General features: G+C 33.2%; 1 protein-coding gene across 2 annotated transcripts; it reads right to left on the reverse strand.

The window, feature by feature from the left end:
* Positions 1 to 11138: 11138 nt before the first annotated feature.
* On the reverse strand, positions 11139 to 14942 carry LOC109186085 (E3 ubiquitin-protein ligase SDIR1-like). Of its 2 annotated transcripts, none has more exons than XM_019335984.1 (9): positions 14766 to 14942; positions 13986 to 14082; positions 13827 to 13881; positions 13668 to 13720; positions 13326 to 13572; positions 13072 to 13186; positions 12547 to 12592; positions 12143 to 12268; positions 11139 to 11460 (listed from the first exon to the last, which is right to left on the reverse strand). In XM_019335984.1, exons 2-9 carry the CDS (start codon positions 14061 to 14063, stop codon positions 11332 to 11334), a joined length of 849 nt encoding a protein of 282 aa, XP_019191529.1. In that variant the 5' UTR covers positions 14064 to 14082; positions 14766 to 14942; the 3' UTR covers positions 11139 to 11331. The 2 variants fall into 2 exon arrangements, with proteins under 2 accessions (XP_019191529.1, XP_019191528.1); XM_019335983.1 differs by having other exon boundaries at positions 13986 to 14161.
* Between the last annotated feature and the right edge of the window lie 3257 nt (positions 14943 to 18199).

Raw genomic sequence — 18199 nt, forward strand, 5'->3', positions numbered from 1 at the left:
TCTGCAGCAGAATACATATTCAGTTTGGATGGTATGAAGAAACTCTAGCATACCTAGGGTGGCAAGCTGAGATCATATTAGTGTGTGTATATATATATATATATATATATATATATATATATATGATGTTAACTTGTTTGTATCGGTTGTGAATTTGGCATTGCCAAAGGTGTAACAATTTTGTCATTGATATATGGGTTTATGGTATGGTAAATAAGTTACGCTCGATGATCCAGTAACCGTACTATGCGATATGTAGTGATAGCTTAGGGAGTATACTAAGTAGGTCTGTCCTAAAAAAGTGACGAATAGTCAGATTATTAGACACCAACAATACACATGACATAATTTTAAAGTACAAAAAAATCATATTATACTCAATATAAATCGACACGATACCAATTCACAATTTTTTTTTTTTCTAAAGTCATTTATATCTAGAATTTTTGAAAGAGTTTTGAGTAGTAAAAGGAATGTGTACAAAGGTTTTTCTGACATTTGGTCCAAATTGAATGGGCATGGACAACACACAACCTTACTACCCACCAACAGCAAAGCGACACAAACCAAACTCAATCCTCGATGGATTCGAATCAATAAGACGTCGTTTAACGTGCAGAATACAACTCAGGGCTGGTCCATTCTAATTTCTAATACTGTATCTTATTTTTCTTTTCTTTTTTTGGTAGTTTAATTTTTATCTTTAATTTCAGCAACTACGTAAGTGTTGAATAATCATGTGATTGATGTTTTATTCAGTTGAATCAAATCAATCAATAATGAATCACGTGACAAGTTTATATAGTAATTAATAGGAGTGATATTAGACACATTATATAGATGATGTTCAAGTGAGAATATATGTCCCAAAGTAAAAAATGTCTCAAGTAAAAAGCGTGGGTTAATCTAATATATTGATTTGAGTTGATTAAGGGTTTGGAAATAAAAGAAGAAAAAAAATTATGGTGACATTTTTATAATTATTATAGGTTATGTATTTGGAAACACTTGATATTGTATTCGTGTATAATTATTAGTGCACTATTTTGGATCTTGAGTGCATGGTTAGTTATCCTATAAATGCACTATCAAACATTTTCAAATGTATCATAGGAACATCACCATATATATATATATATATATATATATATATATATATATATATATATATATATATATATATATAGGTGTGGTCATATGGTCAATTATAGGCCATTAGATTAGATAGATCCAATGAATCATATTAATCAAGATTTTTCAGTATTTTCGCGCACATTCTCCTACCCAGCGAACTGCAAGGGTAAACTCGTCATAAAACACCGGAATATGGAAAATCACATTGTTGTGTGTTTTATTACACTATTGGTGCATGTTGTCAACACTGTTGGTGTATTCTGGAACCCGGCCGCTATAAATGGCCACTATAATTACCATAACACCGGAATACACCATTTGTGTGTTTTACTACACTATTGGTGTATGTTGTCAACACTGTTGGTGTATTCTGGAACCCGCCCGCTATAAAATGGTCACTGTAATTACCATAACACCCCCACTTACCAAAACGCGTGAAAATTCTCAGAATTACCACTTCCGTTAGATTAAACTGATTCAACGACACAGATATGACCAGACGACCACACCTAATGACATGACCACATATGAGCGCTCTATATATATATATATATATATATATATATATATATATATATATATATATATATATATTATGATTAAGCCATTCCATTTTGAAAATAAAAATATCTTGATTGATAAGTAAGACGAAAAGAGTAAAATGGGCATGGGCGGTGTTTGGACATGTGATGTGTTGATAACAAAAAAAGGAATTCTTTATCCCTAATCCTGTAGAAACAGTGTTTTTAGATATTGAGCCAAGACAAACATCTCCTTGCTCAATGTTATATGGTTTTATTCTAGTTTCAGAGCATGCAACATCTATCAAAACTTAATAACGTCAAAGATCTCATACTTTATAGATATCAATAATATAATTCACAATATTAAATTTCAATATCCTTACACATGTCCAAAAACTTTAATAATATCTATCAAAGCTTTGCCATTTCTTTATAATTATGACCAATAATGCTATGATATATTGTAAAGCAAATACTAATATATATGATGTTTTGAACGAAAGAAAAATTTGATATATCAAATGTGTTAGCTATACCTTATGACTCATTTTTTGACATGTTATATTGTTGCAAGCATAAATTGAAACTTAATATGTGTTATATGCATGGTCAAATTAACATGCATGTAGCATAAAGGTAACATATCCAACCCCTAAACAAGAATAGGCCAAGGGTGTGGCATTGGTTATACCTGATATTAGATGGCTTTTTAACGTTTTTACCTTATAACGCTATGTATAACAATTTTTTCATAATCACCATTCCAACAAGGACGGGGACCAAAATTCAAAGAATGAGAACAAAGACAGAGTTGTTTCCATTTCCCACCAGGGATAGATGGGATCGGATGCCCCTCCCCGCACATTAATATATATATATATATATATATATATATATATATATATATATATATATATATATATATATATATATTGATTAGGTTATGTAGAATTAAAGATTTAAATACTATATACTAGACTAATAGAATTAATTGATGAAAAGTGGTAGAAGCTAAGCGGCATGCAAGAGTGTAGCTAGGAACCTATATATGTAGAAGTGGATGAACAAGAAAAGCAAGGTAGATGAATTGTCTTATAATCGATCATGAAAGATGGCATGCAAGCATTATATTATATATATACACTATGATGGTTCTAAAAATTTGTATGGATGTATATTTCCTTTTAGGTAATAATGGAGTGCCTCCTCTTATTGGTGATTCAGCCTAACAATAGTGAAAAATAAAGGGAGGGAAACATCAAACAAAGCTGCAGGACACCCATTATTGAGGTTATAAGATTCGTGAAAATAGTATGTAGTCAGAAGTTTCAGTAACCCCCACGTTAAACCACTTCTCATCTAATCTTGGAAACTTTTCATTCTTCCTTTGCTTCAATAGTAATCTCACTTCATCCTTTCTTGTACCTTTGTAAATCATATGGGATACACTATACGGAGTGTATACAGTACCACTGGCCACTGCACCCCGTGAAGTGTACCTACACTGCTGGAAATTATGTAATTTCCGACCACTTGAAAGTAATCTTAAATCAAATCAAAAGTCTTGTTTGTTTGGAAAAAGTGCTTGTATTCTGTAATACATTTGAGATACAACAATAATACAGAATACAACAGGGAACAAAATCTGGATCATTTGATATCTTCAGACGTGTAATTACTTTCCTATAAGTTTTAAATCTCCCTCTATAAAAGCAGCAAGGTTTAAGATTTAATCTTATATGGGATACAAGAAGATGAATGAAACTCTCAAGTTGCTCCGACCATGGAGATGAAGAGTTTCTTCGTATTTGGCGATGGAGACAAAGTCCTATTTTTTTAAATGATTATTTTTTAAATTTGGAGTGACCTGTTAGAAACGTACAAATTTAAAGAATTGCATGAAATTATATTATCGTGTGCAGTTTGATGGCCTATTTGACCCTTACTTTTTAAAACTTTAGCCAACATTATTGAAGAGGCTACACAATCAATATAGGTCATGACTCGTGTCCACTGTCCACATCTCGCCAAGAACAAGGCCATGAATCAACCATTAACCGCAATAGTAACAATCAATAGTTGAAATTGTGCGTTAAAAAAAAAATAAAAAAAATTGAAAGGTGGTATATTTACTATGGTAACCCCACAGGCCCACAGCCACAGTAGACATACATGTCTGTACATGGCTTGCAAGCAAATAGCCATGAATGGGACTGTTCATTAAGAATCTTATCTTCTATTGTCTTGCGAGTCTTTGTTAAATGTCTTACTTTAATTTCCTCGAAATATCCACATCATCAAACCATTCATGGCTGCCTCTTCTACAATATAATAATACTTCCTTTCTTAGGTCCCATGATCACTACTCCATCTCTTCTAGCTAAACACCATATTAAGAAATTTTTAGTTGTTGTAACAATCACACCTTTAATTTAATTAATAGCTAGTATCAGTCCTTACCAACTTTCTTCAACTCTTCCACTTTTCTCGTTTGAGAAGAAGAAAAAAAAAAGTTTAAAATTACTAAAATGCCCTTTTTTCCATTTTAGAAATAAGATATCCCATTAAAGCAAAACATTGTTGACAAAGAAACTCATATATATTGGGTTTGGCCCTATGAGAATTAAATTTCTCCTAAAAATATTTGGACTAATAATTTCATAAGTCAATCTAGCTAAGACGTTAACGATTGAAAAAATATATATTGGCTTATGATTAAATGAGAGCACATCTCATAAGAAAACTAAATATGCAATCTGTAATAATTTTACTTTGCAAATTCGAACACTTAAATATGTAATATGTAAGAACTAAATATGTAAATTAAACCTTAATAAATTTTAAAAAATCAATGAAAAAGCTAAGGTAAATTTTAAATCTAAACCATAAATGTTAGACCCTAAGCAATAAAAGTGAACCCCTAAATCAAATAAAACAAAAAATTCAGTCAAAAACTCTAAAATCCAAAACGTGCAATGCACTTTCGCAATTTTATAAGTGCAATCTTTTAATACTAAATATGCCATATGTTAATACTAAATGTGCAAACCTGAAAAATTTTGAGAAATGCATATTTTAGTGTTCAATTTTGCATAGTAAAGTTGGTGATAATTACGAAAATGTTACCACATTTTTTTAATTATGAACTCGTCCGAATTTGTCTAGATGTAAATCTAAGATTGGTTCTTAATTTTTTCTTAAAGACTTGTAAAGTGATAGGAGTATTATTGTAAAACGCTAACCCGAACTTTTTCTTTTTTCTCTAAGCCAGATTATTATGACTCCGCACTGTTGAGCATATAATATATAAACTTAAATGTGTAATCTAACTATTAATTTAGACTTTTAGTCGAGATGAAACACATGCTTTAACTTGGTATGAGAGTCAATTCCATAACAAAGGTCATGGATAGTAAAACTAACTTGAATTTGACTTGATTATGGACTTTAGAAAATTAAAAGATGGCCCTGTTTGGTAAAATGGCTGTTAGCTGATAGCTGTTTGCTGTTAGTTGATTGTGTTAATTAAAAGGTATAAATAGATGATAACATTAGATAATTGAGTTAATATCCAAAATCGTCCTCGACTATAGTGGTTTTTCTCAATTTCGTCCTAAACGACTTTGGTGACCTAATATCGTCCCAGACTTTTGTGTTTCGCTCAATTTAGTCCTCCATTTGTTTTTCCGTCAAATTGGTGTTAAATAAAGGGACAATTCAGTAATGTCAATATTGATCTCTCTTTACTTTCAACTTGTGAAGTGCGAAATTCCTCTTTCTTGTACGAATTACACCCAGAATTACTCCCGGACCTGCAAATCAAATTTTATATTCGCAGTTTTAGGAGTAATTCTGGGAGTAATTCGTAAAAAAAAAAGGATTTCGCAGTTCACATGTCTATGAGTAAAGATATGTCAATATTAAAATTACTGAATTGTCTATTTATTTAACACAAAATGGACAGAATAACAAATGAGGGACTAAATTGAGCAAAAACACAAAAGTTTGGGACTAAATTGAGCGAAACACAAAAGTCTGGGACGATATTAGGTCACCAAAGTCGTTTAGGACGAAATTGAGAAAAACCACTATAGTCGAGGACGATTTTGGGTATTAACTCTTAGATAATTGTAGAAAAGTGTTTGGTAAATTAGCTGTTAGCTGATAGCTGTTTGGTATAATTTCTTTTCTCAAAAAGCTAATTGAAAAAGTTGTTTGGAGTAGCTTTTTGAATTTTAGCCATTTGCAGTTGCAAAAAGCTAATTAAACAAACATTTCTATTAATATTTTAACTAAATCAAATAATTAATAGTGGTCAAATAAGTCAAAATTGACCTATAGGCCAATTTTTTACCAAACACGGCCGATATATGTTTGAAATTAAAAGTTATCAAATTGTTAACTTGATAGTTAATTGGCATGTGCTTTCAAATTTTACTCTCTCACTTATACTTCATGATATAATAAACAAAGATTGATTATTTTTCTCATGTGGGTCCCAAAAAATGTGTGTACATCAAGAATTTATGAGAAGGAATACCGGTTGGGAGTAAAAAATGAGAGTGTATATAATATTTTCCCTTTATATATATAAAAAAATACTATATGTACTCCTATATTGTACTTCCATATACTAAATCTTGATGTAGACATTTATATTAAAATCTACATGAAAAAATAGCTTATCAAAATCCGCCACATCAGGGAGTAAAATTAGGAAATACATACAATACAACTTTGTATATATCTAGGATCATATATTTGATATATATTTCCCCTATCTACCAGCCTCATCATCTCATTATAAATATTAAACCAACTTAATTCACATATACCAAACCCTCTCTAGCCTACTACATACTACGTCACTGACAACTCCCGAAATTCTTCTCCCTCATCATCGACATCGCCGATCATCTTCAATCAAAACTGAAAACCTCTCTTTTCAAACTCCACCGAACTCGATCCAATTAATCTCTGCAAAAAACCGTCAAAACCCAGAAACAGAAAAGCCAAATTCCCTCCCGGGTTTCTTTAATTCCATGGCCACTCCTCCACTTGCGCCGCCGCCGCCGCCGTGCTCGGAGGATTACAGGTGGAAGCTCTCAAAGAAAGACGGCGCCACCAGAAGTAGCCGCTCCAGTTCCTCCTCCTCGTTCAACATCAAAACCTCTTCTTCTTCTTCTTCTTCTTCTTCGTCTCGCCGGCGGTGCGCTTTCACCAGAAAATGCGCGGCGCTGGTGAAGGAACAGAGAGCCAGATTCTACATCATGCGGCGCTGCGTAATCATGCTCATCTGCTGGCGCGACTACAACGATTCTTGAAATGGCGGCGTGACGGCCGGCGAGGGAACAAGACGGGATAGATGGTGTCCGAGGATGTTCGTGGAGGTTGAGGATGTCCCATATATAGTACGTAGAAGAAATGATCAAGTCTTCAACATGTAAATAATACAGAGCACTACTGGAGCAGTATATATATATATCTACATCTACATATATCTATCTATATATGATATATAAAATAGGTTAATTAATATATAGGGTTTTGTTTTCGTTAACTGTTTTTCTTCTATTTTTGTTAGTTTTTATTTTCTACTAATTATTTCCTCTATTAAATCTAAATCTCCATTACCATCCATGCATCAAATTAAATACCAGTTGATGGGTCATTTTTTTTTCCATTTAAGAATAAGCATCATTTATTTCATTTTTGTCTCTCATTATTATTGATGATTAATTACAAAGGATGATATATATATATATATATATATATATATATATATATATATATATATATATCTTTGAGATCTAATACAGATTGAGAGAGAGAGAGGGATTCCATTTTGTGGGTTGGCTAGGTGCAGGGCTGTGTGGATCTGGTGTGGGAGAAGAGGAGAGATCATGTTTTAATTGAATTCTTAATTAATTTTGGGTAAAAGAGTTAACACTATAGGGATTCTTCGAGTATAATGATTTTGTCACGTTCAGTTCTAAACTTTTAAATTGTAACTTTTTTACTTTCAAATTATTATCATTTGTGATCATTTTCAAAAAAAAAAAAAAAAAGTGATCCAAGTTAATTACTCTTAATTATCATTTGTGAGTTTTGAAACTTGATTAGTGATCTTTTAATGTCACGATAAAGAATAATTGTTGTGATTTTTATGGAGGAAAAAAAAAACATTTGTTGTTGAGTAGAAATTGATTGTAAAAAGACATGATTAACAGTTTCCTAGGAATATAAAATCTAAGATTACAGAGGCTGTACAGCTGTAACTACGTATTGTTTGGGTGACCGAAGAGGCATCTCAGAGATGCTGTTTAATTTTTCTAACCCCAATTCTTCTGCACCATTACTTTTCTGTTCAGATTATTAATTATTATTAAACTTTGTACTAAAACTATACCGTCCATATCATAATATTATTATAGTTACTCGATTATGCTTTTTATATTCAGAGTTCCAAATATATAATTACTGCACCATGTGACAATAACTCTTATAACAATATATATATTTGTGCTCATAAAAAAATTGATTAGGTAAATGAAATATGATTTTTGTATTAAAAAGTCATGAATTTCAATTTATTCTTTGACAAAATCTTTTTTAATTTGATTTAAATTCATGCACATTTTTGAATAGCTATTGAAATTGTGGCGTAATTATTTAAAAAGAAATATTTTATTTTTATTTTCGAGATATATGCCTAAGTATGAAAAGTATACCTTATCAGTTGTAGAATTTTTCATTAAAAAAAAAAAAATGTGTGGAGAGTTGGATTTCTGGGGGAGAAATAAATAGGCTCAAGCTTCCATGTGAATCCTGATTTGTTTCAGGGGGTTTGACCAGTGATGGACCACCTTGACTTTTCTTCCTTAGCCACAAGGGTTTATGTCGGTAAAATTTTCATATTTCACCGATTGCGTCACTTTAATTTACAGGGAAAAAAAAACTACACTATCACTATTTAAAAAGAAAAAAAGATGCTAAATTTGGGCATCGTCTCCACACTATAGCCTCAAGATTCAAACTTTAATCTTCTCTTTTAAATACTGTTTCCTGAATAATTGAGCTAAGTTCATACAAATAAAGGTATTGTAGAGGTGTTAATTCTAATGTAGACCTTGTTTGGTAAAATAGTTAACTTATCAACCAATTTTAGCTTATTTGATCACTATTAGCTGTTTAACTTGGTTAAACAATTAATATGAGCATTTGATTAATTAGTTTTTTGTAATAACTTATTGCTTTAAAATATTAAAATTTAAAAAGCTATTCAACATAATTTTTTCGATCAATTTTTTAAGAAAATCATCTTATATATAATTAGTTAACAGCTAATTTACCAAATATTTTTTAAAATAATTAATATTATCAACTAGTCAAACTCACTAACCGAATTAACTAACAGCTATCAGTTACCCGTTATTTGTAATGTTTAGTATTGGGACATTAGAGTGGAGAGGGGGCAGATAGAGGGAAGGTGTAGTGTTGTTGTGAAGGGCAAGGCAAGGTCGTGGAGCAGAAGGTGGCAGTAAAAGGGAGTATGGGAGTGTGTGAGATTGGTTTGGAAATGGAAATCCTCGGAAAACATGAAAAGTGATTTAAACAAAAGGCAAACATTATATTAAAAAAATAACGTAGGCAATAAGGAAAGAGACAATTATTATTAATATTGGGAAATGGAAGATTAAGCTCAATATACACTCACTGCGTTTGTAGCTAGTATAGGCAGCTACCCTTCTCTCTGCAACTGTTTTCTGCAAGCTGACAACACTGCATTTTCTCTTTTCACGAGACCTCCACATGAGCCCATCTTCATACCTTAGTTTTAAATTTTAATGGCCTTCTGTTCTTGTTTTTTTTTTTTTTGCCTAGGTTATTAATTAAGGTGAGAGGGTCATTGAATTTATCATTTTATCATTGAAACATAATATTAACTGTTAAGTATAAAGAAATAAAATTAGTTTTTTGTACCTTTTACGTAGGTTGTTAATTAATGTTACTATTAGACAACAGTTCAGAGAGTCAAATCTAGTATTTAATCATTGAAACACTTTTCTATAACAGTTAATGTTATCAACTAATTATACATTCTAATTAACACAGGGCCGGATTTTAGGCTGTGCAAGCTGGGCTACCGCACAGGGCCCCCAATTTTAGAGGGGCCCCAAATTTTAGAGGTCCAATATTTAATATTTACCTAGGTAGTTTAGAAATAAAAATTAAAAGTTTACAATAAATTTAAAAAGGTTCTATGAAGAGATGGTATAAATGTGTATATATTGTATTTTAACTTGGAGGTCAAAAGTTCGAAACTCCCATATCTTACTTTTAAAAATTTAGATTTTGGAGGGCCTCAGTTATTTACCAGAACAGGGCCACACAAACCTAAAATCCGGCCCTGAATTAACACAATCAGCTAACAGTTATCAGCTAATAGTAATTTACCAAGCAGGGCCAATGTTAACTGTTACATAAATATTAAAAATAAATTATATATTTATTATAAATTATTCGGAGTAATTTTTAACATAGTGATAAACACTTTATTGGAAGGTATATATTTCTAGTTAGTTGTGGTTTGATGTGACAAGGAAAGTGTTTGTGTGCATTGTCTTGTGAGGTGTTTTTGGGATAGGACACATATTAATGGAGTTCGTTCGTGTTGTTTACGAAAGGGATTCACCGCCATTGTGTTCCTTGGAAACATTGAATGCAACACTCCTTTGCTCTATCATGGTAGTTATGGCTTTTATCTTTAATCATGCATGGACCACATCAATATATAGTATTAAGTCAAAGTATTATCTGAATTGGTCGGACTCCAAAACCTTATAGTTTAGTGATACTAATTTATAATGATTGGATTTAACTCTAAATTGTGTTATCGACAAGAATTGAACTCCCACACTAACCTACAAGACGTAAAATTAATACAGAAGTGCCCACAAGGAATCCAATTCTAAACTATGTTACGAACAGAAATCGAACTATGTCTTATGGACAAGTGAAATATGAAATTCGACAACTCCATGACACCTAACCTAGACTACATACATGTGTGTGTTAGAATATGGAATGGTTAATTAGGTACAACTTCCATGTCTAATATCCAGAGGGCCCAATTCAGTTTTAAGGATGTCTCATATGTGATATGCTCCTGTCACTCAATCTCTTTAGTTGCACTAAAGTTCTCTTTCTTTTTTTTTTGTCTTTTCTTCTTTTTTTTCCCAAATTTTTCGACTTTGCTGAACTATATACTGGACCTTAAAAACTCACCCCGGCACTCAACACAAAAAGTCAACCCAAATTCCCAATATTCGTGAATGGAATCGAACGGTTGCCCTGCCACTGAAAATAAATCTTAAATGAAAATTCTTCTATCCACTAGACCAATATCTTGAGGTATAGTTACACTAAAGTTCTGTCCTATTATATGAATGTAAATGCCAAAGTGCATAGTAATCATAATTTATGGCTAAAAAGTAGTAAGAAACAATATATTTTTTGCTGCTGCTTTTTGAGGAGGTTTTCTGAGTATCTGTTTTATCTACATTGTATGCCATGTACTGTGTCACGTTGAGTAAAGAATATGTACATAATACCCGGACTGGACTTATACATGATACTTTTAGAAAAAAGAAATCTAAAAACATTGTAAAAGCTACACCATGTAAGATGCATCCATTTCCCCTTCTTCTAGTTCATTCTCCCATCTTGACCCTATCTTGAATTTGCAGACTGGGCATGTCCCCTGTTGCCTCAGCCATGGGTCTATGCAATTAGCATGGAACTGCAAAAATAACAAGTGGATGAATAGTTGATCTATATACAATATATTAGGTAGCAGGCCTACCATGTTGATCAACATTAATGACTTTTGCACTAGCTACAACCATGTATGCTTTTGGGGTTGTATACCGTCAACTCTCGTCCCCATAGAAACCTAGTACAACCCCAAAATATACATATTTGTATTCCATGCAAAAGGCACGGGTAACGATCTTTCCAATATTATGTCATCAAACATACCCCAACAAAAGTTTCTCATTGTTAAGAGTTCCACATTGAAAATATAAGAGAGGACATATGGATTTATAAAGCCATAAGTTAGACCAGCTAATTGATTGGATTCAGTCTTTTAGTGTGGTTTGGCCCATGTGCATTACAACCTTGGCCCAATCTTAGATTATATATATATATATATATATATATATATATATATATAATAATAACATGGTATCTGGTTAGGCTAATTGATATTGATTGGATTCAGTCTTTTAGTGTGGTTTGGCCCATGTGTATTACAACCCAATTGACTAACCTTAGCCCAATCTTAAGATTATAACACTCATAATATGTCAAAATTCATCATCATTGATAAGTTGTTAGTACTTTATTAAAGGAGCCTTCTGATGTCAATTGGTATATATAGGTGAAGCATAGGCTCATAAAATCACCATAAGGAGACAAACCTGATGCAAGCAAGGCAAGCTGCGAACGAGTTCTCCTTCGTTTACTTGTTCCAAGCAAACGCTGCAAGTTAGTTCATCATCGGAAGGCTTAGAAGACCCTGCAGAATTTACTGGCTCTTGCTTCTTCTGCTTAAAATATAAAAGGAAAGAATGAGGAATTGAAGCTTTCTTGCAGAAAATCACACCTGCACAACTATAGAAGCATTCTATTGGAGAATCCCAAGGACAATAGAGCAATGGCAGAAGGAACTCTGCTTATAGTGTCTAACACTTCCCACTAGGATTATTCAGATCCTCTACTCTAAATCATGAACAGAGAAGCATAAAATATAATCGTACAGAACAGCAATTGCAGAGTAAAATCCTTTTATAAGCACGTTGAAAAAGATAAGGAAAACAGTAACCTCTGCAGAGGACGAACTTGACACCTGCTGCCCTGATAATCCAGCACTACCAAAGAAATCAGAATGGAAATGTGTTAGTCCCAAAAAGTCTGTGTTTTTATTCTTTAATTTGCGAGTAAATCTTTCCCAGACAAGTGGTAAACAGTTTCACAATTAACACTAACACAGTAACACTACAAACAAACCCCCTTCTCCCAGCCAAAAGAACAAAGTGAATCATCCAGAGGGGGAAGAGGTATTGAGTTTAAGTGTGGCTGGAAAACACGCTTCAATGATGTACTTGTGATATGTATTGCATGGCACCCAAGTAGATTGATTGATAACATATATACAGAGTAGCACATTAACCCTGTTAGAAAACGGAGTAAACAAATTCGTTTTATCCTATGCATTTTTCTCAAATTGCATGCTACTTGTGGCCATTGCAACACAGAAGGAACACATTACAGTCAGGCATGTACAGATAAATTACCCCAAAGATTAAATAAACTTAAATAAATACATAAAAGGAACACTATAACTAACCTCTGAGGCCCAAATATCTTGTATTTATGAACAGGAAGAGCATTTATCTCTTCTTCAGTCATTGAAGGTGCCGTAGGAACATTATCAGCATCAAGTGCCCTCAGAGCTTCATAATCTAGAGGTAGCAACAAAAATGGATCAATCTTCAATCAAAATAAGGTGAAACTTTCCAGAAGTTTCAATACATTATGTTTCCAGATTGGGAAGAAGCAACACGAAAGGCGAAAGCAAGATATTAATGAATGAATTTGCACCTAAGTCATCAAACTCCCTGTCCAGAAGTGCAAGTTGAAGCCTGAGGCCTTGTAACCGTCCTCTGGTTGCAAGTGCAATAGACGGGGGCAGTGCAATGGATGAAGGCATATGCAGCCGCAACTCAGTATGACCAAGAAGGCCACTGGCTGCAACAGCATGAGCCTGTGCTTGAGCATGAAGTTGTTGACAGGTGGCATACATCCTGAGTGTTGTTGCCACCAGGAAGACACCAAGCACCAACCACAGCTGCAACAAGTAATTAATTTATTTCAAAACTCTTTTTCAATTCAAATTTTATTTGATTCAGAAATTTACATAAAAGAGAAGAGCAGAGTACCAACCAGAAAGTTAGGTGACATTTGGTGTGAGTTTAGAATCATGAACAGCAAGAGCACTAATACAAGAAAGAAGCATGTGTTATGCTTAGATACCGAGAGTAAAGCAGAACTACATACAACACCAAGTAAAAAATTTGCAATTAAGATTATACGTTAAGATACCTGTAACAAGAAAAGCAAGAGAGTTGGTATTAACAGGTCGTGCTGCATGAACACGCTGTCAGAGGTGGAAATCATGAATGAGTTAGAACAATTGTTTAATGGACGGAATATTGAAGAAAAATATTGAATATAGTCAGGTTTCAGGCAATTGGAGGCTACCACCGCACGCCTTTCAGGGATCAATCCTGGAAACCCAGATTCTATATCTGCTCTAGTTCCTCGGAATACAAAACTCATGATTTAAAGTTCTACAAAACTGTATCAACACAAAAAGAATTTCTTGTTTATTGGAAGTCCAGTAGAATAAGCACTTCCGCCTAAGATTTTCAAAAATCCTGCAATCCCAAAAACAAAAACGCTTAAGAAACATTTGCAGTTACATATTGAGTATAACATTGACAAGAACATGACACAATGGCAGTCAAGTTACTACAGTCCATATGAAGGTACACTACACAAAAAATTCCTAAATTTGAAGTATAGGAATTATGCTATAATATGCCCATTTAGTCTTACCTAGGTGTAATGCAATAGATTATTTATTCCTGAAGAGATAATTGCACCTCAATAGAACTCTAAAGCAGAATTTCATAGAACCACAGACAAAAGCAACGATTTTTACACCATTGATCACAATTCATCGAAATGTGCCCACGACCCAATATTCAAGCTAAGACATTTTTCTCACTGATGATCAGAAATTCTCAGGAAACACATGGCAGTTGACATTATCGCGAAAAATCCAGCTAAATTCAATTATTTCTATTAAAAAAAAAAACAAATAACAGCATCATCATCAACGGAAAGCAAACACCCGGAGCAAAATTAACAGGAAGAAACGCCCAAATTGAATTAATATCAGGAAAAGAAAACCCATGATTGAAAAGAAATGACGGAATATATAAAAATGGCAATTAGAAACAGAAATCGAAAGCTCACGGATCGGAATGGGGGCGAGAGCTGGTGAGAAAGGATGCAATGCGGAGGTGGGAAATTGGATTGCCAAAGCCGTAAAAGCGACCGGGCGAACGAGTTGGGGATGCGAAGGAGCGAGTTGACTCGGTCGCACCACTTTCAAAGTGCTCTTCAGGCTCTGGAGCTTTAAGACCGATATATGTTCCGCTGTCTTAAAACTGTATTATTATAATATTATTATGGAAATTTCCAGATTGCGTGCTGTACTGAAACGGTGCCGTTCTGGCAGAAGGTGCGTAATTGTTCCATACTTTGATTTGCTATTTTTAGATTTCTATAAATAGAAACGTCAGGGCCCTGTGGGCTTTGAATATGTATTCGGGCCTAGTTTTGATAATGGGCTATAAGGAAATAGGGCGGGAAATTTATGTTATGAAAAGTATAAAGTTGGTCCAAATAACTTAGTACCAATCATTATTCTATGGACCACGACAATAGAGATGAAGCTGCCGAAGACGAATCTCCGGCAGTTAATGTTTTTTTTTTTAATTTAGGTAATTGTTTTTAAAATTGATAATCGTCACGTCAGTATATTTTCAAATAAATAGATCATTTTGAAACTAATTGATTGAGTTTGTATTCAAGGATCTAATTGCATTTTTTTAGTTTGATGGTCAAATTGTAATTTAGTGTGCAGTTGAGTGATCTATTTGACTCTTATTCTCAATTCTCATATATTTTTTATTAAAATTGTAGGGATGAAGAGACTATAATGAGTGAAATTTTACATTTTTTTTTGTCAATAAAGTCTTGAAAAAGATATTTAATGAGTTAATACCCAAAATGGTCCTCGACTATAGTGGTTTTTTTTCAATTTTGTCCTAAACAATTTTGGTGACTTAATATAGTCCCAAAGTTCTGTGTTCTTACTCAATTTAGTACCAAACTTTTGTGTTTTTGCTCAATTTAGTCCCCCATTTGTTATTTCGTCCATTTGTTAAATAAATAGACAATTCAGTAATTTTAATATTGGCATCTCTTTACTCATAGACATGTGAAGTGCGAAATCCATCTTTTTTTTACGAATTACTCCCAAAATCACTCTTAAACCTGTGAATATAAAGTAGGTTTAGAAGTAATTCTAGGTGTAATTCGTGCAAGAAAGAAGGATTTCTCACTTCGAATGTTGAAAGTAAAGAGATGTCAATATTGATATTATTGAATTGTCTCTTTATTTAACACCAATTTGACGGAATAACAAACGGAGAACTAAATTGAGCGAAACACAAAAGTCTGGGACAATATTAGGTCACCAAAGTCATTTAGGACGAAATTGAAAAAACTCACTATAATCGAAGACAATTTTGGATATTAACTCGATATTTAATATAATTTGTCAAAAATGTCGTATTATTTACGAATATTCTTTGAACCGAATGTTACTACTTATTCTTAGGTATTGTCTGTCCTCTCACTTTCCACTTATTCCAAAACACAGAAAGCACAAATAATACAAAACTACAAAGTTGCATTAAATGGCATTATATTGGTGCCTCAAAATCCTCCGGTCCTTAAATATTTCTGCCAAATTTCTTCCAGCCATTGCATGGCCAATGACAGTTATTCCATGTCTCCTTTAATAGCTTGCCGTGATCAACCGGGCACATTCAATTTGTCCTTGTTGAAAGATTTTCTATTAAGAGGTTTCTAATCAATTAATATAAACTCGTAATGATGGGATATATAACTCTTGACTAACTTAACAAGACTTAAATCATTACTTACAAATAAAAAGAAGAGTGACCTAAGCAATTGCGCTCATACCTAAGCAGTCGGGTAAAAGTTAATAGTATACGGTGTATGACACGATCGGAGGTGTGCTCTTGATCACCCACCTTGTAGAACCATACCACCAACCAGCATGGACAAAGATTAGATAGTGATACTTGTATCTTAGAGCATATCTGCATACAAATTACCTCTTTATGATGCATGAGTTGGATACAAACGGTCTAGTATTCGACCTCAGCCCTGATAAGACTCAACCTAAGTATAGTCTGAAACTTGAAAACATGCTATCTTATTTATGAGAAGTATAGTTGGGAGATCCTTGTAATTGTTTTGTTTTAGGAGATTGTTTTCTTTATTATTTTGGTGATCTATTTCCTTATATTTTGATGGATTGATTTGTAATTAATGTCATTGATTGTAAGAATTTAGTTCGTATATTCCGTCATAATCCTTAATTGGTAGTTTAGGCTTGGCTTGTAAGAAGTACACAATTGTTTTTTTTTTCTTTTAATACTTTTAATTCCACTGAGGCTCAAACCCACAACTTCCTATGTGGGATGTGGGAGTTCAACTTGGTACCATGCATTGAACCACAATATCCTTGGTAGAATTACACAATCTCTTTAACTTAAAAGTAATAACAAGTCCTATTTTTTTGAATTTTCTTTAAGCTTGATGTGGTAAATACACTGATGTACACAAATATGTATGTCTTCTAGTGTTCGAGCTTAATTAGTTGTGAAAGTGAGTCAGACATTTCCAAGCGTATTCTCAGTTAGATAAAAATTCCAAAGTCCCTCCACCAAGTAATAAATGCTCAATAAATTACTGAGAATAGCTCAGAAACGTCTGATCTAATATCACAGCTATACGAGCTCAAACACTAGAGTACAAATATGTATTCGTGTACATCAGTGTATTTACCACATCAAAGCTTTTAGGGAAAATGGTCAAATAGGCCCTCGAACTTTAACTTAAAAGTCAATTAAGCCCCTAAACTTTTTAAAGGTGCAATTACACCCATCAACAATTCATTTAGGTGCAATGAAGCCCAAAAACAAGTTAATAACCTGCTATCACAGGTCATTAGGGTTCAGGTCACCTTCTGGCGAAATTTTTGGCAAAAAAAAAAAAAACAAAAAAGTGACCCGCGAAATTTTCAGCAAAAAAGTGACCGGCGGCGACTGTTTGTCGGTCGCCTGTCACTTTGTTTTTGCTGGAAATTTCGTCGGTCGGTCGCCGGTTACTTTTTTTTTTTTGCCGGAAGGTGGCCTGAACCCTAATCACCTGTGATAGCAGGTCATTAACTTGTTTTTGGACTTCATTGCACTTAAATGAATTGTTGATGGATGTAATTGTACCTTTAAAAAGTTTAGGGATCTAATTAACTTTTAAATTAAAGTTCAAGGATCTATTTGACCCTTTTCCCAAGCTTTTATACTTTGTTTTAGATTGGCTAGCCAGCCATTGACTATTTAGCCCGAAAACCCACCAATAGTATAAATACCTATGATAACCTATCATTTATGAGGAATGAGAATCTACTTGGTTTAACTCTCCAAAACCAATGAGAGATGACTGCTTTTTTTCTATATATATATATACAGGCATACAACTCAAACTGTAAATGCTTAGTTGGTGAAGTGAGAAGACAAACTACTCATCAA

Source organism: Ipomoea nil, unplaced genomic scaffold (assembly GCF_001879475.1).
Source record: "Ipomoea nil cultivar Tokyo-kokei standard unplaced genomic scaffold, Asagao_1.1 scaffold1407, whole genome shotgun sequence".
Taxonomy (NCBI): Eukaryota; Viridiplantae; Streptophyta; class Magnoliopsida; order Solanales; family Convolvulaceae; genus Ipomoea; species Ipomoea nil.